The sequence below is a fragment of the Balaenoptera borealis genome (genome assembly GCF_965194805.1).
Source record: "Balaenoptera borealis genome assembly, chromosome: 6".
Classification (NCBI taxonomy): Eukaryota; Metazoa; Chordata; class Mammalia; order Artiodactyla; family Balaenopteridae; genus Balaenoptera; species Balaenoptera borealis.
In genome coordinates this window covers 89799020-89824790 of record NC_138863.1, presented here as the reverse complement: position 1 = coordinate 89824790, position 25771 = coordinate 89799020, and the positions used below count along the sequence as shown (strand labels likewise).

The 25771-nt window shown below is 33.4% G+C and overlaps 1 protein-coding gene across 1 annotated transcript in view; it reads right to left on the bottom strand.

The window, feature by feature from the left end:
- LRP1B (LDL receptor related protein 1B) overlaps positions 1-25771 on the bottom strand; it is a 1905856-nt gene that overhangs the window by 28756 nt on the left and 1851329 nt on the right. The window contains exons 86-87 of the mRNA XM_082395829.1: positions 23761-23935; positions 19532-19636 (exon numbers count right to left, since the gene is read on the bottom strand). Coding sequence (XP_082251955.1) covers positions 19532-19636; positions 23761-23935 — 280 coding nt within the window. The remainder of the gene's footprint in view (positions 1-19531; positions 19637-23760; positions 23936-25771) is intronic.

The window sequence follows — 25771 nt, the reverse complement described above, 5'->3', positions numbered from 1 at the left end:
ATTTCAAATAATTATAATAAAGTGAACAACCAATAAAATCATTGATTTTAAAAAATCATTTCTTTTCTTCCTTAGTTGTGGTTTTGCAGTTGAATGTTCTAGAAAATTGTTCCAGTTCTTCAGTTCCTAATTCTTGACACAGTCCAAAGATAATTCAAAATAAGATGTTTAGGCAAATTTTGCAAACATGTCATTAGAATGAATCCTAATCATTGCAAAAGTTTTTTTGTTTTATGCAGCTTTACATTTGTCAAATCTTTCTAATTGACCACTGAGGATATTTTACATGCTCCAGTGAAAAAAATAATACTGATTGCTTGGTAATTTTATTATATAACTGATGTGTACAAAGCTATTTTAAAATTAAAATATCAAAATTTGCTCTTTACATTACCTCCTTTGATTAAAAAGCAACAGCAACAACAGCAACCTAAATCAGGTTCACGTTAAGCAAGAGAAATGATCTGAGATATATTTTGTTGTGTTAATAGAGATAAGAACCTCTGGGCTCATCATAACACTGAGATGCCTGGAAGTCAGAAAAGTTGGAGGAATAAATGCTAATTGATAAGATGTTCTGATATGAGCATCATGTGTTTTAAGTATTTTAGGAAGTTATGAAAAACATGCCTTTAGAACTCCAGAAGGGCAGAGAGAGATTTTTAAACAAAGAAGATCAGGATACTGTGATTTTTATTCCAAACTCTGAAATTATTTAAGTAGGACAGGTGGTATTTATTAACAGTATTGAGTAATTTTCTGTTTTATCCATAGCTTGGAGCCCAGTATTTATATTAGATAAAATATATCACTTGCTAGTAGTGGTCGTGATGCTCCTCTCTTTTGCATTGTGGAAGCACACTTAACTTCTTAGCTTTCAGGGAATATTTTGTTTATTACATACTGGAAATAACTCTCAAAGACTGTGCTGGAGAAATAATTAATTTTAACAGTTCTGCATCTTAATCAACTGATGATCACCTTGCAATTTTCCCTATACTCCTTATAAAATAATGTTTTATGGCCAAATATAAAATATGTTCCACTTGTCTACATTTGTTCCAGTTTTAAAAAAAATAATCTCTTTTGAGATATTAAATCAAACAGAAGTCATTATTCTTGTTGCCTACCTTACAAAACTACAACTTAAGGCATTTGCTGCTCCACAAGTACTTCCTCCAATGGTTGATTTAAGACCAAGTATTTTTACTGTCTTTATAGAAATTCATAAATCTTCATTCTCTGAGTAGACTACAGTGATCAAAGCCATTAATGGTAGATCATTTAAGAATTGAAATGTGTGTGAATCATCAAAATTTCCAGCCAAATTCCTCTCTGAATTATTTGCATAATCATGCTGACTATAATAATTTCTGGCATCTGTGTCTTTGTCATTGTTTGTCAAGAAAAATCCGTAGTCCATGCCCTAGTCATCTTTAATCTGTACTGTTGCAATCTACTGCTCCCTGTTATTCATCCCTGGACAATTATCTTTGAGTTAGTCCTGCATGGTCCTCCCAAGAAATCTTATTTTTTTCCTTACCATCACAAACATCTGTATATCCTTCCTTTTAAATTTATTCTACAGTTATTTCCCCCACTGCCCTTTACCCTAGGACAATGAAAATCAGCTTCTTTTTCTTATGTGTTTGATCACTATATCACTCTGAATTATTTAACTTTTTAAACACTTTTATGAATTTTGGATTCATGAAAGTATTGCTGGATCATGGATAGACAGGTAGATAGAAAGATAGATAGATTCTTATTTATTCGAACAATTGTGTATCCTTCTCTTTTCACATTATCGTATGAAGATACTTGCTTCAAAAACAGTCTTTTTGATTTCTCCCCTTCTCTCCAAGGCCAGTGACATTAAAAAGAAAGATTGTTTATCGTTATATTGTTTTCCTAATCTCTTATTCTTCCCTTTATGTTCTAGGTTAGACTAATGATTATCAAAATGAAAAATGTGTTAAAGTTGAAATTCTGGAGGCCCATATACCAGAGATTTTCATTAAGCAGCTTGGAGCTGTGGCCAGAAATCTGCATTTTAACAAAGTGAGCCTGATGCAAGTACTTCACAAATCACACTTCAAGAGATATTTGAGATAAATTATTATGTTCCCACAGATTTTGTTCTTATACCAAATATTGTTCAATCATTTTAAAAAAATTTAGGATAGGAATAATAGTATGCATGCCCAGCAAGACTGTTCAAAAGGTTAAATGACACTGGTAGACGTTCTTAACATAGTACCTGAAAGTAACTGAGTGGATTTTTGTTTGGGGTAACTAATTCTCATCTGAATGTTACTATATGAAATGCTTGGATAGTTAACTTATTGTGTTCTTTAACAGTGTGTGCAATTATTGTATAGTTACAATATTCTATATTTCAATTGTAATTTTCTGTAACAGGGGGAGTACCTTTGTGTAAAGGCAATAGTGTAGCATATATTACTAGGAAGCACAGTAAATATTTTTGGACTATCAAAATAAGTTTGGCATATATAAGGGAATAAATATATAATCTTTAAAAAGAAACAGTTTTTACAATACAAGCATAAATATAAGACATATAATTAAACTGTCCAAAACAATGAGAACTCTGAAGTAGCAGAGAGATTTTACAAAAGGAATTGAAATCAGATATAAAATACTGAAAATGTATTAAAATCTTAGGTATTGTCTTTCACTGTAATAATGATCAACTTATGTGGACTACTCATGTCATTTTGTGGAAATGTCGTCTAGAGTCACTTGCTTTGGGAGGACTTCAAAATAAAATAATGAGATTAATATCTGCTCCCTCTTTTCATCAAATTTAAAGGTCATGGGACTCTTCTGACCAAAGTGAAATTCAAAGGTAAACCTTAAAGCAATTTGAAATTGAATTTCTCCTCTTATATGCTAGGCTGCTGTTATTAACCATGATGATGGAAACATTCAGAATGAAAAATCTTTTAATATACCCTTTTCTTTCTACACACAGGGAAAAAAAAATATGGCACAACTGATTAAAGGAGCCTTAGAAAACTTGTGCAGAGTGCCATGCATGTTTCGGTGCTCCAAAAATCTCATTCAATAAAAATAAAAACATGACTACATTTTGTGCATCAGATTTATAAAACAGTATTTTCATACAGTGATGAAAATTCAAACATTAAAAGTCAGTTGCAAATTTTTTTTTTCTGATTAATTCTGAATATTTCACTCTTTTGGTGGAAGAACATGACTACATTTGCATGGCATTCTTAACTTTAAAGCTTTATACCCTATGTAGCTCCCAGCACTTTTTTGCCCCCCTCTTCTTGCAGACTGCTGTATTGTAAATGCAAAAAGTTTTATTGCATTTGGAAAGGGTATTTATATATTAATTCACCAGTTTGTTAACTTGACTTTGAAACATTTTTTCATCTGTTATTGTTTCCCAATTTTCTGAGATAAAATTATTTCATATATACATAAAGATTTATAATTTTTTAACATGCTTCAAAAATTTTCTATCCTACCTTTGATATAAAATTTTGCATAAAGTTCAATTAACATTTACTGAACTTTGTGCCAGGTCCTAGGATAAGTGTTTTCATATGAAAAATATTCTTATTCAGCTTCTATAAAAACCCATGAGTTGGAATTATTCATCTTATGAAATGGAGAAGTATGTGTTCAAATGAGTTTCCTGAAAAATCACAGCTAATAAGAGGTAGAAATAAAATGTGGAGTTATTATGATCCTTCTAATTTAACGCAGTAGTAGGAAAAATGCTTTTCCTTACTCCCTCATGCCCAAGAGAGTACAGTCACTTAATAAGAAAGTAGAAATATTATCTGAACAAAGGAAAATCAGAGCATTTTCTGAGTAGTAAAATTGTTAGAATTACCACGCCGGCTCAGACCTGTGGTCAGTAATGCCTGATATTCTGTCTCTGGCAGTGACAGTGAGGGACATGTTATAGAAGGGTGTTAATATCCTTCTTGATACTTCACATTTTTGTGTTGATTCCAAAATACTGTAGATGTGTTTAAAACACCTTTAAAGATCCAAGATCCATCAATTATAAATTTATCTATATTATTACTCAGTACAATTTTGAACTTCCACAACAATTCACTCTATATTTCATTCATTTTGTAGATATATATATGTGTGTATATATATACACACACACATATATATACACACACACAGCTTTGTACTACAATTTCTATTTATTTAGCACTATTCTCTATCAAAATTTGACTGTTATTTCTAACATAGAAATAGCTAGGTATTACCCTGCTTTGTTTTCTTCAAAAAGCTTAAGTTAGTATCTTAAATTTTTGTTTGTTGTAATAAGTATAATTGGTACAACTCTATAATTATATATTATAATGCCTAGTTTTAAAATATTACATTAAATCATTGTGTTACCTAGTATTGATAAAATTAGTAAGACAAAGCTAATCTTACTTTAATATTAAGGACATTTGGTCAGAAAGAGTTTTTGATTTCTGAGAAGGGTTAATGTGATGAAGTAAAATAATAATGAGATGTTCAATAAACTCTGACCAACAATTATTTTAGGAAAAGTAAAAATTAATGAGAAATTTCAGTTGAAGAAGTGACAATGAAAGAAAGAAAATTAACAAAGTGGATTATTTAAGTGATTATTTTAAGAAGGAGAAATATAAAAGAAAAGATAAAATCTAGTTTGCCAGGAAGTTATCCATAAAAGGAAATTTGTTAAGATTGGCTGGTTTAAGTTAGAAATGTTTAAACACAAAATTCTATGCAGGCCACCTGAGTAGAAATGGCCACTAAAGTGTGAAATGATGACTCAATAAATACTAAAAAAAAGAACAAAATCTCTAGTAATGTAAAACTTTTATTATCTAGATATTTTCCAGGAAATTTTATTAAAAGCAGATCTGAAAGGCATAAAGTGTTTTTTTCAGAGTAAGTAGATGATTTCTACTTAAATTAATATATTACATGCATCAACTCAACAGGTAAAGGAACAATCATAAAATTAGTAGTAAGTAATATGGTTGATAAAATTGAAGACATAAATGTAGGGTATTACATTAGAAACGGTGGTTATAATTCTATAGATGAAGGTGGGAAGAAAAGCAATGTATGCTGTAATACAATTGTGGAAAGTTCTGTCTACATGATGCCACGATGAATGACCAATTCCAAAACTGGCTTAAGAACATATCAAGCCATGGGGGCTGGGAGGTGGGGTTGGAAATCTCCATGCTTAGTGCCATGCAGACAAAGTGACTAATCTTATACCTGAATATTTTATGTTTTAGCACAAAATAAGAGTAAACAATAAGGAATTTTTCTATGAAAACCTAATGACTACCCTTCCTAGTTCATATTGTTTCTGTGGCGCAACGTGGTAAAATCTGAAACAAATTATAATGGCAATATCTGGCATAGTCAACTGCAGTTATTAAATATCGTTCAAGGCATATTAGTCCTATACAAATTTGGGGCAATGGTAGGGATATCAGAAAGTGTGAACAGAAGGTTTTGAGAGTGTGAATGTCTTTATAAGTGAGATATATAACTCTAATTCTCTAGAAAATATTTATTTTCAGTTGTAGTGCACATATGCTGAGATATTGATATTAGCCACTTTAGTTTATAGTCTAAATCATTGGGAAATAATTCCTATATACAGATAATCACCTCCTTTCTGATACTTCAGTATAGCTTTGTTCTAGTTACAAGATTTTTACATATCCATCAAAAGGTAACACCAAAGGTTTCTAGAGGCAAACATTTTTAATTGATAAAGGTACACTGTATTCGTATTGATACCACCTTCCCAATTACCACCATTTAGCCTTCCTCAAAATCTAGGACCTGCATTTCACAAGTTTTTAAAATTTTTTAAATTGCTTTAAAACAAAACAAGCAATCAAAAAAAGAGTAAATGAAAAAAATTGAAATGACTTGCTAAAATCAAGTGTCAGTATGAATTAACAAATTTGTCTACGCTGCATAAATGTCAATTAGTCATAAAACACTCACCAGATTTGTTCAACACTTATAGGAAAATGTTGCAAACAGAAACATCTGAAGGCTTATGACAAAAGATGGCCATTAACACACATTTCTTTCCTAATCCAAGTGTTATATTACTTCCCTGACTCAAGGTGAGAAGGTTTATGCAGGCAGTAGTCTAAAAATTGATTCAGGAAGTTTAGATAAATATCTTCAATAAATCTAAAAGGCTATAGAATATTACAGTAGTATTTTACATTATGGAGAATTGCCATTTGGGGGCAGTTATAAATATCTTTATATATTTGATCCACATACAATCATAAATATGGTACATTCTATTTTTGCATTTCTCTATTTATATATGCATTTATAAATCTCTAAATATGCCTTTGCCTATGACTATGCTAGACTGATTACTTAAAGGTAGGGGTCATCTATTATTCAGTTTTATATTTCTTCATTTCTTGAGCACATGGTCAGTATGTAGGTTTGGTCAATCAATATGTTTGTTGTTTGTTAAAATGAATGAACGAATGTATGAAGGCATGGAGGATGCATGGTTGAACTCATATGAATACACATACATGTGTCATATCCCATTCTATGAAGAATATATAGCTCCATTCATAAGTACATGTTTTCAGCTAGTTACCAGTCATTTCTCACTGAAAAGAATATTGATCCACTATGAAAAACACTTAACATGTAAGAACCACAGTAATAGGCAAATATTTTCTTCCTTTCTTCCTTCCTCCCTCCCTCCCTCCCTCCTTCCCTCCTTCCTCCCTCCCTCCCTCCCTCTCTCCCTTCCTCCCTTCTTTCTTCCCTCCCTCCCTCCCTTCCTTCATTAATCTATTTATTAATTCTTCCTTTTATAAAATTAGATGATCACATTTTAGCAACTTGGACATGTAAAATTTTACTTATTCAATGTTGTAAATTGTGTGACACTTCCGCTCTTGTCCCACGATGCAGCTAACTAAGAAACGTTTATCTTCTTTCCTGACAAAAATTCTAAAGGCGTTTGCCTGATGGGTAAATTGACATGTAAACCAGTTTTATATAAAAATCATACAAACAAATATGTAGTTAAATGTAATTTAATTCAATTTAGTCACTTAAATAATTGTGTAAAATTAAAGTGCTGGTATGGTGTGACACAAATAGCATGTGTAAGTTTTGGAATTAGACAGAACTGTACTGTAATCTAGTCTCCTCTCCTCACAAAGGATATATCTTCTAGCAATTCACCCACTTTGGTCTTTTAGTTTATAATACAAGGGAGAGCAATATTCCCACTTTTGTCACACATTTCCCACAGATCTAGCCTCTTATGCTTTAACCTTTGTTTTCCCCTTAAATCCCCTTCTTTTCTTATTTTATATTTTATCTTTCTATTGTATGTTTTCCTTTTACTACCTCAAAGTTTTTCTTCTTCCTTCTTTACTTTGTTTCTTTTTTCCTCCCTTTCTTCCTTCCATTCTTTTTCTTTTTCCTTTTTGCAAGGCAAGTTGATCATTATAAAAGTTAAAAAAAAAATTAGGCTTCCTGAAAGATTAAATGATACAATGTATATAAAATTTACACACCCTCTAAGTTAATTTAACTCAAGTGATTAATAATACTATGAATATTAAATTTAAAGCTTGTATATGGCACACCAATATCAATATAATTATAATTTTTGTTTGTATGCTGAGTGAAAGAAGTATTAGGCTAAAATTTCTATACTCGTTTAACAAAAATGGCTTTCTTCTGCTACTATTCCAGTGTGAAAAAGAAGACAATATTTCCTTAACTGACGATAATGTAAGGAATTTTTCATTTTTTTTTTTCTCTTAAACCAATGTTGCTGGTTAATCTATATTCCTCTGATCCTTTTCTTAAAATTGTATAAAGTTGGTTTGGAATTAAGTAGTAGGTTGGAGGTTTACTGATTTATTTTTTTTGACTTGTTTCAGGATAGAACATGAGCAGGAAATAAACCTTCATTGTTAAAAGCATCTGAAATTTGTGCTTTTTCATAGCAGTCAAATCTGGGGAACGCAGTCTAATAGAAAAATAATGTAAATTGTTAAAGAGGTAACAAGTACACGAATGAAAATACTATGTAGTTATATTGTATATGGTTTCTTTGGTTATTCTGAATTACTTACTGATTATATTAAAGGCCAAGAACATGTCCCAGAATCAAGGGAAAATAAGGTGACTACATCAAAGCTTCATAACAATAGCTGCCCAATGTGTAACTATGCAATAATTGTTCTCTGTTAGGCAGCGCCACCTGTACTCTCAAAGCACAAACTGGACTTTAAACTTTCATAGAAAAATATATCTGTATTCTGTGTTTTTCCCCATGACATGACTAGCTGACGAAAGCTAGAACAAGCTACAACTTGTTACTTGGGATCATAAAGGATAGATATTGATGTGACAGATTTTCCTGGCCTTTACTGTTCCAAAAGACATGCACGTTTCACATTCTGTGCTTTGAAAATATGCCACGGGGCAGAAAACAAATAAGGGACATGCAATGACCTGACTCTTGAAAAGTGGACAACACAGGCTGCTAAAGTTGAATTGCTCAAAACCCCTGCTGAAAAGTTGTGATCTGTTTGAAATCACTCCTGACAGCTTCCTTGGGCTCTTCTCAAATATTCTCTATGGGGCCACGGGGTTGCTGGTCCACAAGGAGGAGCGTTGCTCAGCCTGACAGCAGAGGCCTGAAGAGTAGAACGTGCCCTCTCCTTTCAGCAGAGCCAGTAGTTTGAAATACCTAGGCCTTAATTAGCTGTTGTAATATAGAAGAAGAATTCCTACCTTTTAAAAATGTGTGACAGAAACGAAACTCACTACCTTCTTCCCCAAAACCCCAACAGAGGTTTCCCTAGTACCTGTACATTTCCTTATGTGTTTCTCACCTTAAGGACTTAGAAAACAATGCTGAACTTTTAAGAAAATAATTAGATGGAACAATCACAAAACCAAAGAAAATGACAAAATGACTAATTTTCAGATCATTCACTTAATGAATGTCCCTTTGGTACTTGTATATTCATTTTGCATCCCTCTGAGTTTTTAAAATCTGCTTTGAAAATGTTTCAAAAGCTAATTCCTGTGTGTTTTCTGAGGTGTTTGAGGGTGGACCCGCTGCCCTTTTTTTCCTCTCGTGTCCCTCATGGGACTTGAGCTTAGTTATGTAGTTCCCTTTTCAGTCACTATTACTATCACAATCATCACACTTCTAATCTTTTATTTATGCCATATTTTGCTTATTTTTAATAACGAGCACTTTTTAAGAACTGCACAGTTTATTTTTTGCCTCCAAACTCCCAGAAGCCCAAATTATGCCAAGTACTGATGATTTTATGTATGGTCTATTAGAACAGTTTTAAGGTTCTACTTTTTTTAAAAGTGTTTATTATGTTGAAAACAATCTTCTATTTTTTTTTTTAAACAGGTATTACATTTCTTATTCCTCAAAATAATTTTAGGAAGTAGATGCTCTCAGTATTTCCATATTAAGATGACAAATGAGGCAAAGAGAAGAAAAACAAAACCAACAAAACAAACTGCAATTCCAAGATATAAGGTCTTCTATCTTTTGGCTCTTTTTTGTGCCCTGTTTACCAACAAATCACTTTTAAAAAGCCATTTTTTTAATTAAAAAAATTGTCTCCCTTTCCTTTGTAAATTGGGATTCATTTTAAAATCTGTTTTTTCAAACCCAGGGCTTCTTGTTCCAGCAGAGCACCATGCCATCAAGACCTTTTTAAAACAAACACATGATTGAGATAGTTTATATGTCAAATGTTATTAGTGTTCCCCTACTGCTTATGGACTTATGGAATAAATTTCAAATTCCTAGCTAAGCATACTATGTTCCTCAGAACTATTTCAGTGTATAACATTATTGTCTAATACTCCCCCAGAAGCACCATTTATCTTACACCACTCACATCCTCAGAGCCCCTGCCACATTCCTTCTTGTCTCATCTCTTTCCTCAAATAGATCAGAGTTCCTCAAGGGCAGGGGCTACAACTCACTTTCCTCTATTTCATTCTTTTCTTTTCTTTCTTTTTTTTTTTTTTTTCTGAGAGAGAGAAAATACCAGAGTAAAAACCACAAACAAAAGTCAAGGAGAAGAGAGAACAAAAATTAATACCATTAAGTTTTACTAATAAGTTAATATGGGTAAGTTAATATGGGTAAGTTAAAAGCCTATTTATATCAGTCCTACGATTGTGGTGACAAGATGTTGTACCTTGATATTCCGAAATTAAAATTTGGCAATGAAAATTCTACAAAGATTTCTGATAACTTTTAGCTACAACTACCTTAAAAATAACAGATTGATGATTTCCTTTATTTCCTAGAAGAATTTATTTTATAAATACTTTGTTTACATTTTAGATTGTATTTGTCCTTACTGAATTAAAAATGATGACTCTAGTTTGAATCAGCTGTTATTCCAAGCTATCATGCTTAAGCTATGTCAACAGCATATATTTGTACTAATGCTAATATTTCCATCAACATTTGCCTGTGGAATATATTCAGTTCTTAATTTTAAAAATGTCAGTTCTTGAGATATACTGTATGAAGCTATTGTCAGCTTCTCTATTTCAAAATGCAATCAGCATATAACTATATTGATATTAGAAAATATTTGTTTTTTTAAAATATACTGATGTATGATAAAGATGATCTAATTTGTGAATGCAAAAAAAAAAAAAAAAAAAAGCCTATTTAGTTCCTTTTGTAGAGAGATATTTAACCTCCGTTCCAGAACGCTCCGGAAACTTCCTGTGGTAGTTTTAGAAGATATCATAAAGATGAGAAAGAGAACCAAAAATCATAATGAAATGAATCACTTTTTAATTTTTTTCTGACTCTTGCAGTTTTTGAAAATGTATTAATGAAGTAAGAAGTGGTATTACAATGATGATAGAAAGATGCTTATATCATAGGCTGTCAGATTTCACAATACAACACAGGCACCAGGACAGTATTTTTTAGCAACATTAGTTAAGCACATATTACACACAGAATGCATGCTAGCTGCTGAGGCAAAATAGATAAATCAGATACAACCTCTTCTTTAAAGGAATTTACAATCTGCCAGAGAGAAACAGACATGTACATTTAGAAGGGCCATGGAGTAAAACAAGCAGCATTCCCAAGCCAGTTTCATAGAAATATGCTCCATGTCAAAAGGCCACACAGAGATGAGAAGTCAATTCTAGCCACGAAATATGGAATATCATAGGGTAATATGAAAAATGTAACCACACACTCCTGCAGATGATCAGAGAAAGGAAAACCATGTTTCCAAAAAAAAGAGGAAAAAAGAAAAAAAAACAGACAGAAAACAAAACAAAACAGATGCCCAAATAAATATAACCAAACCAAAAAAAAAAAAAAAAAAAGGGAAAAACAAATAATAGATTGGGGAAAAATGCTCACAGAAAGTTATTTTTAGCTTCTGCTTGAAATGAAGAAGCAAAACATAAAAAAACTAACAGTGCTAAATTGTTTTTGACCACACAGAGAATTGGTCCTGCTATGGGCAAGAAGCAATAATATATATAGTAAGAAATGTCTTGGAATTTTGCCATACTGCTATTTTCAAAACAGTGTGGGCCTGAATTGGTATGATTTCAAAACCAGTGTAATATCAGAGTTAGATCTTTTTGGTTCTCCGTTTTCAGCTGATAAAAAATAATTTTAAACTTGTTTTTTTCTTTTGTTTTTGAAAAAGAAGGTGAATTACACAGAAAATTGATTTTAAAGGAAATATTCCCCAAATTCCACCAATAATGGTCAATAATCTTTAAGCTTCACAAGTCAAATATTTCTGTCTGTTCACTGATAAAAACTTCAGCGCCTAGGTTGTTTTCTGGTATATAGTAGGTATTCAATAAAAATTTGCTGATGAATTAATATGGGAAGAAAATATCACCAGTATTTTTGTTATCTAAATGGACAAAATATGAAGAAACCAAGGGACAGACACTTAGGTTTCTAGTTCTTATAGACTGTGGATTTATTGATACTAGACTAGGGGTCGATAATAAGAAATAGGTGGAAAAGATTATTACCTCTCTTCAAGTTAGGCATAAATAAGCTATTTATATAACCTGATATATTCTGGTACATTATTTTAAAGTATCAGGAAAATAGACCATAAAATCACAGAGAAAAATTAAATACAAATATTTAATTGTGACCCAGGAATTTTATGATTAGCCCTTCAGTTACTCCATAGTTTTAATAATAAAGGCTTTGTTATTTTTAATTCTGCTACTAATGGGAATCTTTGTTTTCTCAGTGTCTTTATAGATATTTTAGAGGAATTTTGAGAGAACTGGTATCTGGGGTTGTGACTCTGACCCAATTTTTAAAAAATTACTAAAATTCAAATGGGACTCTGATTAAATACATCATACTTTATAGTTTTATAGTATATTAGTGAACAATTAGTCTAAACCCATCACCTTATGGACAAGGAAAATGTGACACAAAGAGATAATGTAACTTGCCCCAAATCATTGCTAGTTTGATTAATAAAGTCTATACTTTCACACTGAATATTTCTTCTTCTGGGTGCTGATACTAGAAAACTAATGAGATAAGCACACAGATATTTAAAGACAGAAGTTTTTATCCTAGGAAAAAATAATTTTAAAAAAAGAACAAAACACAGAAACAAACTAACAAAAAAATCCTAATTATCGAATGATAGCTGGTTCATTAAATAAAACAGGAAAAGTCCAGACAACAGAACACTCGGTAACCTTAAGAATAAAAGCATCTAGTTATGTAGATTGACATGGAATGATGTTCATAATGTATTGCAAAGTAAATAAACATGAAAGAGTGTCTATCACATGATTTCATTTTAGTATATAATACTCTGCAAATGTATATTTGCATAAAGAAATGGAATGAATAGAAACCAAAGTAATAGTAGTTTGAGATCAAAGTGTCAGCAGGTTTGATATCTTCTGAGGCCTCTCTCCTTGGCTTACGACCATCTTCTTCCTATATATCTTCACATGGTCTTCCCCTGTGTGTGCTGTATCCAAATCTCCCCTTCTTATAAGGACACCAGTCACATTGGATTGGGGCCCACCCTAATGACCCCCATTTTAACTTACTCATCTCTTTAAAGATCCTATCTCCAAATACAGTCCCATTCTGAGGTACTGGGAGATAGAGCTTCAACATATGAATTTTGAACACAATTCATCTCAAAATACTGACAAAAAAGCAAAATTCACATACACACATATAGATATATCACTTGTGTGTATAAGTTAATTTTATGTCAACTTGACTGGTCTAAGGGATGCCCAGATAGCTGGCAAAACATTATTTCTGGGTGTGTCTATGAGGGTGTCTCTGGGAAGAAACAAGTGTTTGAATTAGACTGAGTAAAGAAGACCACTCTCACCAGTGAGGGTGGGCATCATCCAATTTGCTGAGGATCTGAATAGAACAAAAAGGCAGAGGAAGGGCACATTTGCTCTCTCTGCTTGAGCTGGGACATCTGCCATCTCTTGCCCTCGAACATTAATGCCCCTGGTTTTTAGTTCTTTGAACTTAGACTGTGACGTACACCATCATTTCCCCGGTTCTCTGGTCTTTAGATTTGGACTGAATTACACCACCAGCTTTCCCTGTTCTCCAGCTTGCAGACAGTAGATCCTGGGATTTCTTGACCTCCATAATTAGGTGAGTCAATTCCTATAATAAATGTCTCTCCCTCCCCATTTATATATATAATATATATGATATATGATACATATGATATATATCCTATTGCTTCTTTTTCTCTGGAGAACCCTGAATATTTGATTCTTCTCTTTTAAAAAACTTCAGTTAAGTCCAAGTCAATTAATATTTACTATTCACTTGCCACGTGCTATATACAAAGAGATAATCCTGTGTTGAGACTAGTGAGATAATAAGAGTAAAGTGGAAAAAGGCAGGCGAGACATTTGGGTCCAGTGAGCTATTTAAGCAAAAACATCTAGGTGTGGAATGGTCCCATGGCTATGTGGTGAGGCTGTGTCCACAGTGGTAGGAGAAGTAGTGTAGCTACAAGCATTTCTTTACTACTGGAGGGTGAAATGTGCTGTGGGTATTGCTGGGAGATAATGCTGTGGAGGTTGGTCTATGTTTTAAAAAAAACTTAAATTCAATATAAATGAAAGTCTTACACTAGGGAGAAATTTTAGAAGTAGGAAGACATAGTTAACTCGTTATTGAGTTCACAGGATTAATCATTTCTATATCTCACAACAAAAATTGTTTAACAATACAAATATTGTCAAAATAACACATATTAATTTTTTAAAGTTTGGCTTTAACATTGTTCAATATACCTTCTTTAATAAATGTCAAAACTCTCTCCAAATAAACATAAAAAAGCCTTTAGATTTTCATTTTTTCTCAGCTTTTCTTTGGAGTTTTCTTTTCCTCCGCACATAGTAATAAGTGAAAAGGGCCATCAAGAGACAAAAGTGAAGGCTTTCAAAGAACAAATCTATTACTTAAATTGAAAGATAAGGTAATAAAATTTCTATGTGGAAAAAAACTGTCAACCTCATAGATCTGAATACTTTGTAGACTTTCCAAATGTGTGTAAGTTCTGCACAATTCAATAGTTTTTTACTCTGTGAAAAAAAGAAAAACGTAGTACCAACAAAGCTAAAGCAAGTACTATATCTTACTTCTTAAAGCAATTTTTGTTTCCTGTAAAGGCGCTTAGATGAAATAGTGCGTACTAGCTTTTCATCAAAGATACACGACCACTACCAATTGAAATCTGCAGCTAAAATCTGTGTTTCCAAAAAGTTCCACTTACGAGGAGAATCAACCACTAGAAAGAGATCCTGAGGGCTTAATATTCTCTTAGCTGGACAATTTTTGTATTCCACATGATCATAGACACTTCATACTAAATTTATTTTTATTTATTTACATTTTAGTACCAAATGAATTATAAGTATCCTATGTAAAACTAGGAAATTTTCCATATTCTAGAAATTTTAACTCTAAGAAACATGAGTATAATATCTGTGTCTGAACCATCTATCCTTCATAGTTACTTAACAATGGGCCCTTAATAAATAGTGAAAGAATGATCCTCTTGAAACTTATGTCTTTCTTATTGTAAAAATATTCTCCCTTAGATCCCACTTCCCCTTGAAGTTACAATTGTTCTTCCTTCATTTAATCCACAGCCAAACAGTCAGAACGGAATCTACAGTCTTCTCTACTTTCTTACCTTTCACTTTTCAAACTATAATCTGGTTGCTGTCATGTAGCACTTTCAAAACATCTCTCATAATGGCCATCTAATTGCAAAATTAAATAAACCACTTAGAATTCTTATCCTCTTTGAACTATCTGGAGTTGATATTCTTGGACACGCTCTATTCCTTTGACTTGGAGGAACCTACACTTTGACAAGTCCCCTCCAAATTCTATTTCTTCTCATTTTTTTGTTGATTCTTCCATAATACAGTATTAAACATTGGTGTCTCCTAGAACTCCATCCTTAATTCTCCAATCTTCTTTCTATAAACCCACTCTTGTGTCATGCATAAAATGTACCTCACAAACTGGCCCCAACACACCTCTTTAATCTCCCCCCACCCCCCCATTATATCACATAGCCTGTGTTCTATTCTCAACAACGTTCATCTTCTACTTTCAGACCTATTCTCTCACTGTGCTATTCCTCTTTCAAGAAAGGTTTTTGGCCATTTCCCCCTGTAAAATAACTAAACTTTTTTTTCAAAATACTGTTAAAATATCACTTCATCTGTAAAACCTTTCTCTCTCCCACTAGTAATCATTAACTGATCTCTATTCAGTTGTTTGCCCACAACACTTTGGTCATATTTCCGTATAGCAATTATCAAATGGTATTTTAACTTTTTAAAATCCATTCATCTACCCAAAATGAATTTTAAGCTCTTTAAAAGTAAAAACCTTATTGCAGTTAGCACAAAGAAAGCAGTATGGAATAAGAGTTATAACCAGGGCAAGGACTTTAGAATCAAACAGGTATTTGCTAAATCAGTTTTAGCTGTTATTAATTCTCCTTCTGAATATACACAGGGCCTCACTCATCATAGGTTATCAATACATATTTGATGAATGAATTAATGAGTGAATAACAGAATATCATTATCTCTTCCACGATTCTTTCATGGCTTAAATGATTTGAGGAATTCAGTAAGCATTACTCCTACCATCAGAATAAATTTTAGGGTGTGGAAAACCAAAGCACAGACAAAATTTCCATTAAGCCCAAAGCAGATAGAAATAAAGATACACAAAAGTAAAAGGTGTTTGCTCTGAATCACTCCGATTAATATATTTTTCCTGGCTGATTTTAATCCGAGGCTGATTGTACCTTACAAGGTCAGGTGCCTCTGATGATACATGGTAAGAGTGAAAAGTAGAACAGAACATTACTGTGGACTGTTATGCCCACAAGAAATGTTCATTCTGGTGACACAAGGGCATTGTCTAGACAGGTCATGTTCCTGAGACCTATTTATGGAGGGGGGTGGTGCTGAAATGTCATGTATACTTTGCCTGGGAATTGTGAGAAAGGGACAAGAAATGCAAAGACTGGGTCCCAGAGCAGGCATTACCAGGGTCCTAAAAATGAGATAACACCAGTATCTAGATCAAAGTTTGGCCAAGGAGCACCCTGACCTTACTAACACTGAACTAACCGTGAATCCATCATTTTTCACCTGAAGTGCTGTCAGACCTTTTGGTGTGGGATCCCTGCAGCTGATCTCCAGGCCTTTCTTCCACATGCCACTAAGTGTCACCTTCGAAAGCAAACTCCTTCAGCTCTGCCTCAAATCACTTTGGCTATACATTCTTTTCAGGATCCTATGGAATCCCCTAACTTTGGCATAAATCGGGTTCCAATTTATCTGCCCAGTTTTAACTCCTCACCCCCCTCCCCAACTCTCCAGTCACCCTTCATTCTAGCTGTATTAAACCACTCATAGTTCCCCAGAGAGGCCACTAAGTCTCACATCCATGTCTCTGCTTATGTTATTCTTTCTTTTCAGAATGTTCTTCCCGACCTCACAGAACTACCTGAACCACATGGACAACATGAGGTTGCCTTTTCTGTAAAGTCTTCTGGGTATTCCTATCTCCCATTCTAAACAAATCACCTGCCCTGTTAAAACTCCACTGCCCTCTCTTTTTTCCTGTGTTCACACCTGCATTAATACAGGTTAATTAGTTGCTTATGAATTTCTAAACCCACTAATTCGTGAGCTCCTTGATGTTTGGGTTAAATTTCATTCATCTTCACTTGCCTAGGATTTAGCACTCTTTCAGGGTCTTATAAATATTTGCTGAATGACTGGAGGAATTTGGGTTGGAGGCAAGGCAGAGGTAAGACTAAAGGAGGGTCTCCTCTCTGTCTTCAGCTGCATAAGGCACTAAACCTGAGTATGAACTAAGAAGTGAATCAATTTCTTAACAGGTCAGTTTATATACACTTTATAGACTGATATTTAAAGGAGTATTTCTGGATTATTTTATGTAGGAACATTGGTTTAACATATTCAAATATCTTTTAGAAAAAAAGGAAGAATATCAGTTTTTCCTATGTGATTATTTTAATCACTTCCCATATTTTTACAAGTATTGTGTAAAGAATGACATTTTCCTGAATAACAAAATAGATCATTATGAACAAAATTGTAGAGTTTTGGAAATGAATTATCTGAATTTTAATAAAATTGTGCCTTAAAACCATTACTAAATACTCTGAGACACCACCATGAGCTATTATTGGGTGCCAATCAGGGTTTCTGTTTATGACATGGAGTATTAAGGAGGATGTCAGATATGATCCATCTCTAAAGCTCAAATGCATGATGCAAAAATAACTTCCATTGTTATGAAGGTTGATCGCTACCCCAAAGGTGGTTCCTGAGATTTCACAGAGGAAAAGAATGTATTTGTTACGAACAAATTGAATCAAGAAAGAATGATATGAAATGAAGTTTCTGGAATATTTTAGCATATACCTATTTCTTCCGTAAAGAAGTCTTACTGATTAAGGTAAGACAGTTGCACTGAAATCTTGGGAGCCAAAATAATGTGTTTTATCAGTACTTGAAATGAAAAGTCAGTTACTAAATAAAAGACACTATTCCAATTATAGTATCCAGTAGAGTAATAAAGTCTAAAAACACCTGCTTCTGTCCTCTAATTAAAAGCCACTGTTCTAGCAAATGTATTTTTATGAGACAGTTCCACGAGCTTTTTCATTCCCTCCATTATATTTCTAGACAATCTAGCTGACTGTGGTGCATACACTTGTCGGTGAGCAAAGCAAAGGTTAAGTGTGTATGACACAGATGAGCCCCGAGATTAAGTACACACTGTGAAAAGCATGTGGATGTTCATGATTTAAACCAATGAACTGTGGCCTGAAATGATGTCACACAAAGCTTAGCGGTAAGTGGAAGGTTAAACCTACTTGCATCTCGGCTCATTAAACGCAGTTAAAGTGCAAATCCCCTCATTCTGACAGTAGTGATCACAAGGGTTCTCTTTCTGGTCACAGCGCTGACTTTTAAACCCAACAGAGCATCTGCAGAATTTCAGTAAAATACAGCTAAATAAAGCATCTGACTTTATGTTTTCAAATGTTTCAAATTCATTTCATACAGAAATAGTAACACATGAACAAACTTTTTCCCAGGTATGCTCACTTATTTCTTATATACACACTCATCATAGGCTATTCTGACAAGGTGGGGAACAGAACAGACGTGGATCATATGTGGGCATCATCCTTCTGGTCAAGCAGTGATAAAAGAAAACTCAAAATAGAGATCACACAGGTTGAATGGTCTTATTTCAAGCTTTCCATTATGGACAATCAGGTCTTTGAAAAGGGAATATATTAAATTCCAGATTTTCTCAGAAGCAGAGAATCTACAATACTTTCCAAACATTTAGAAACCCAGATTCGAGGGAATGTATTTCAAAAGAGACAGGGGCTTAATAGGTTTACATAATCCAACACTCAAAACCTGATACAAAAAATCAAATAGTATTATACTTTTGAAAAGATACCTTACAGACTTTGAAAAGAATGGTCCTAAGTACCAAAATATTTATAAATATGATTATGTCTGGGTTTCACATATCTATTGTAAATAAGGTCAATTAAATTAGAACAATTTTTACTGGCATTTCCAAGTTCAAAGATCTCTGAATGTTTGAAATGGGTATGATGCTAAGAAGTGAATGAGCTTTTCCATATGAAATCACTAGCAAATTGATGAGGGAGGAGATTCTGTAGTACATGAGCCAATGAGGAACAATACTGGATCAGAGATGTCCACAAAACATTCATTTAAAATATGTTACGCCAAGAAAGGAGAACAATAGAGCAAGGATTCCATGTACATCTAAAGTTGTTATCATAAAATGCCCACAACGTTAGAAAATACTCACAGACACACAGGTACATTTGTCTCTGGGTCCAGCTGGCACGTGCCACCATTGTAACAGTAGCCATCACATAGCTGGCAGCTAGAGGCAATCTTTCCATTAGTGCAGCTGCAGCAACAAAGAAAAAAAGTCTCATTGTTTCTGGCATGATTATTGTTGAGAGCTGACACAAATTCTCTAAAGACGAGAATATTCATCATAGCAGACTAATGCAGTGGCTGGCTAAAAGTAGGTTTTCAGAAAGAGAGACTTGCTGGAGGCAAAGATGTTTTTTAATAGAATGATGACAAATAAAATTTTTCTTTTGGTAATTTTCAAATTTTCAACCCATCTGTTTAATATAAGAATTTAATATAGCTAGATATAGGTGTGAAAAAAATACTCTAGTGTCTATCACTTACACTTCAGGGAGACATTAGCATCAGTATCTTATTCCCTTTTCATATTACCAGAGTTTGGTGACATTTTTATTATTTATAAACCACATTATCAAATACTCTGGAAGCAAATGCTTCAGCTATTCCTTCTAAACTGGAAAGTCTGGTCCAAAGAACTGTTATGAGTTTTAGACTCCACATTTTGTACGAAAGCATAGAACTATTCTGTAGTCACTTTTACCCCACTGTTTCTCCCTGAATATGTACTATAATTAGTGTCAAACTCTTTTTATTCTAAAGGAAAAAACGTTAACAGTTCATTGCAAAAATAAACAGTAATATTATAGGAACAATATGCAATATGGCAACAAAGTAATGAGGTAGGCTTTCTTGGAAAATTTTTGGAAATGCTTCTAATTTATAGTACATTACCTGTCTGGGATAAGAATAAGCACTGTGGCTATTGCTACATGGGAAAAACAAGCATAATGATAAGAGGAAAATTACAGAAATTTCTTACTTGCCATGTTATATTTTTAAATAAATAAACGAATAAACAAATACTATTAGATCGGACATTGAAAATTGTTGGTGGAACAGAGAAAAGTATATTGACATTCCAAATTATTGAGAGAAACTCTTCTATGAGAAGTATGGTAATAGAATCATACAAGCCTTGGCTCAGATCAGAATCACAACGGATCATGTCAATATTCCGATTATGAGATCATGTTAGTACTAAGTGCTATGAAGTAATCAATGCTATCACAATAAATCTGGACATAACCTTGATAAAGAAATCAGGCTGCAATATCATTGATTGATCACTTTGATCTTCTTCATGGTGGGTACCTATTGCAGTACATCCATCATAGAGAAATTCCCAATGATAGGTTAGATATTTGAAATAATTGGTTAGCAATCCCATAGTTTATTTATTCTGTGCATATTTATTTGGCCTCTTGTGGGTGGTAGGGCTGCTGGAAATGCACTGAACTGCTTACACTTTCCCAGAAGTTTAATTTAAAGATTTCTTTTTAAGAACCTGGATTTAAAAATCACATTTCTTTTCAAGATAAACAGAAGCAGTGAGTCAATTATATACCAGATATGAAATGGAGACACATGAAAGTGGAATTAAACATGGGGAAGAAGGTAGTGGTTTAAAGTTTCCAAGATTTAACAAAGAATATCACATTCTTTATAATCTATAGAGCCATACGAATATGGATGCAAAGTGAGTCAAGTACATATTTAATGGTAGTGGTGTCTGATATGTTAAATTGATCTGGGAGACTTTTCCTTGCTCTCCTTGCCCAGCCTCCTTGAAAATCGAAGAGCAGAAAGTTATAGTTTCATGTTCAATCAAAGGGACGACATCAAAGAGAAAAATTAGCTCATCATACATTAAAGAATTTTTCACAAAAAGATAACTATACACCAAATATCATCTTTTAAAAGAGAAAAATATTCTGATTATCGATTGCTTTTAAACTTCTGCTTCCAAGAGTTATAAGAGATGTTGCCCTGTTCTCCTTCTAAAGGTTTTGTTTGAATCCTAAACTTTAGACAGAACTTTGTAGATATTTCAAATGTGAAATACAAGTTATCCAAATCATTGTAATACATCAAAGAGTACAACTTATATTTTAATGTAGGTTTTCATCATAATTTCATTTCTTAGAAATGTTACATGTGCATGCATGCAGACACACTTTGTAATTAGCAGTTGTCCAGTAAAGAGAAAGAATTCTCATAACCATTTGACATCACAGTGGTATTATTTAGGCTATTCAAAATTATGATCAAGACTTTCTTCAATAATATTTACTGAGGAAGAGAGAAAAATACACAATTAGCTCTGTTTCAAAGATTATACTCATTATAATTGACAGAGCATCTATTCTTTACTGAAGTTGACAGCTCATAGGCTGTGCATTAGAAATACATGACTCTTTGGAATCGCAAGTATACATGCAACTTGAATTTTCCCATTTCAGTAAAAAAATATTTAACTCAGTTGTGATTTTGTTTTAGTATCAGTTCTTTACCCATGAAATAGAAATCCCAACATCTCTGCAAGCTTTAGTTAATGCTAAGATGAAAAGTATCATAGAAATGAAAACAAACTTAAAGTTTCAAAATACCCAAAGAGTCCTGTTTGTACTATCATGTTCATATGTTATTATAACCTATCTGATAAATCAAATATTATACTCTTATCTTTAAACTTCCACTATCAACTCACTGCTAGCAACTATTATTTATCCATTCTTACATATAGGTTTCCAGAAAGATCTTTTAAGAGTCAAGAACTATAATGTTGGACCTTCAAAAGCCTACTCAGGTTATGAGGTTCTAGTGTTTCTAGGTTGGTGAAGCCAGTATTCTCTGTTAAGGAGGCAGTACCGAGGGTCCTAAGAGTTCAGCCCTTCATTCCTCACACGGAACTGCCCTGTGTGATGGAAACACGGTGTGTGTCTCTGCATGAGCTTCTCCAAGATAAACTAGGTTGCAAACTATGGCTCATAGCCTTTCTTATACGATGGTCCATGATTCCTTGTGTGACTGGGATGGGGCTGTGAAGAAGATTCTACAGTGCATTCCTGACATGGTATGCTGGACATAAAGAAAGATGTATGCTCAGTAATTAAAATCAAGTTCTGTCATGCTAAAGTTTCATCACAAAAAACTGATGAGCTTAATGAGCAAACATGATTTTGGTAGTTTATATGAAAATGCATTTTGCTTTTATGTACTTATCAAAGGCATATATTATAATTAGTCATATTTTAAATTACTTTAGTTAAAAATAATGTACTTTCAAAGGACACAATTTGAGGGTTTGAGTAAATGTCATTTATAGTGATAACACAAATCATACATGGAGTAATTCTAAAATGAGAGTAAATAAAAAAGAAAAAAATGTCGATGCTGTCTGTAATAAAATTTTATGGGGCCTTGTTTGGCAGAGCAACATAACTCAGGGCTGGCACCCTTGCAGAGCTGTCTTGGTGGAAGCTGTGACATGAACCCTTTAAGGCGTGCTTTCCTATCGCATATGCTCGTTTATTATACTCCTAGGGCAAGTGATAGAGTACAGTCCTTTATAAGCCCTTTTTAAAAAAAAAACCTGTTAAAAGAAGTTCAGAGTGAGAATTGATCTCTAACCCCAGTGGCATAAATTTGTTTCATGCTAGAAACTGAATGGCATTACTCTTTAGCTGCAAAGTTCTGTTTTCCATTCACTTGATCTTAAAGCCAAAGAGCAAAAGGCAATGTAATCAAAATCTAACTTGGACATTTTTGTTGTAGTTGCTTCCTAGGAAACATTATTCCTTCTACTTATTTTGTACAATAATTTTCAAAGTCAGATAAAAAGATTAAATTTTATTTCCATTAGAAAGGTCTTCTGCTTCTTCCCCAAAGGATCATTTTGTAAAATCAGAAAGGCAAACACTCATTGTTGATAATAATGATAAAACAAAAGCCTGAGCTATTCTAATTTAGAAGTATTACATATAGTTTTTTGAAAGTATGTTGCATTTCACTTTTACTTGCTTACTATTAGGAATATTCTATATAGGCAATGACCTGATCATGTCATTACATGATAAATGTTCATATTACACAGATGTACATAATAGGTTTTTAATAAGTTTTGGTTTAATCAAAATGAATTGAACTCTATCTCTAGCCAAAAAGGAAAAAAAGAGAGAGAGAGAGAGAATGGAACGGTTGCCATATTGAATTTTAGAATAAAAATAATTTACATTGTTTTCTCTGTTTATTTCTGGATTGCTATGTCCTTTTGGGTTCAAATGTTTTTATAAAGTAAGCTAGCTGTCTACTTACTTGCAAGATATATCTTCACTGTCTTTATTTATAATGCAGTGTCCCCCATGGCACCTTATACATTTGTCAACCTCGCATTTTGGTCCTTCGTAGCGTGTTGGACAGACACATTCCACACTTCCGTCATCCCCAATGATACAGGATTCAGAATTCACACAGTAGTGATGACACACATCTAGAAAGAATGCACAACATAGAAATGAAATTTCTTGAAATATTTCAAGATTTTTTCTTGAGTCACAATAAATGTTACCTTTCACTTAATATTTTAAAATGGTCAGAGAATAGGTAGATTAATTTACAAAAGCAGCCTGTAACTGCATGTAACCAGAATTCTTTAATAATGTCATTGGTTCCTCTTTTTGCCTGAGTTAGGCATCATTTCATCTTTCTAGGAGGAGATGGGTTATATTGATATAATACTAAGTGACAAACTCTTTAGGTTCTGAGTTTTAAAGTTTAAGTTCACAAGTTTCCTCAGCTTTCTTTCTAATGAGCAATATTACTGTTATTCTGAAATGAACAGAAATGCTCAAGATTTCTTTAGATGTCCTTTATCTTTGTCCCTCTTCGCATCTCTTTTCATCCAGAGAACAGGGTAGTGAGTGGTGAGTAGGGGAATCCTACCTCTTCACTAGCTTTTGGCGTGGTGGAAAGAAGCCTCCCTCTGTGAGCCAGAACAGGCCCAGTATTTCCAAACGCCTGGGCAGGTAAGCAGACAGGAGGTGTGCCTCTCATGGAACCCTAATAGAAAGGTAGACTGGAAGACTAACTGATCCATCATGGGTAGAAAGTGATAACAGAAGTCTAGACTATTGCCCCCTCCTAGGTGAGAACCTAACCTCCCCATCAGTCAGAGGGAAAACCTCCCTGTAGCTGAGCCCTTTACTTTGGAAGATGTTTCCTACTGAGCACTACAGACAATTTTCTCAACCACAAAGGAAGTCCTCCTCAAATATTTCTATACCTCTTGAACGTCAGTAATAAAACAAAGACCATTTAATAATATAAGAACCACACTGACTTTGCAATTAGATATTCTGCCTGTCTTTTGAAAAACAAGTTTATATGTCTGTTGACATATCAATGTATTCGAATTTACCATATTCAAAATATTGAAATTTATAGTACAAATAATCGTAAGCAGAAGAACTGGTCAAATTGATCCCAGACTTTGTGTTTGGAGCGGAAATTTCATTTTAGCTATCTAACCATGAAGCAATGTTAAGTGAGATTAGCTGAGATAAAAATCACAATTTATAAACTTTAACCTGCAATAAGACAGTTATGGTAGGTGAGAAAAATTAAAACATAATTTATAATTTTCATGTTTGTGTATTTATCTAGCTGTTTATTAAATCAGACAGAAATTAAATTTACTGACAGGCTTGCTTCATATTTATGGAAATTTATTTCAAGCATTCTTCTGTTTGCTGTTGCTTTATGCCAAGTGCCCTTGTTGCAATTCCATGCTGAAGCTTATTACTAAGGGTCTTGGCTGTACGTAAGGAAAGCAGCACTTTTGAAAGGTGAGAGACGTGGAGATCTAAAAATTAAGTCAGTGTTAGTATCTGTCCATTATGATGTCTATCTGTAGTTGTTCTAGGCTTGGCAGGTAGAGTTTACACAGCATAGCTTCTGTTTTTATTTATGAAGAATGTATTAGCAGCAGCCTACATAATCATCTAGTACCATCTCCTATGCAGAAATCTCTAAAGAAAAATTTTCCTTCGTCAGGTTGCTACATACCACTTATTGACAGAGAGCTCTTTTAATATTGTCTCTAATTGCTTTAAATTTCATTCTTTGGTCCTGATTCATTTTTCTGATGGGACATAGAAGTCAGCTGATGTATCTGTCCAAGATCTTCATATTATGAGGTTTTTCCACAGTGGATAATTCATCAGAATCATGTAGGTAACTTATTTGCAAATAAAAATTCCAGTGTCTTTCCCTTTCATCCACCACCACCCCTGGATTCCAATTTATAGATCATAAATGAGGCCCAAGT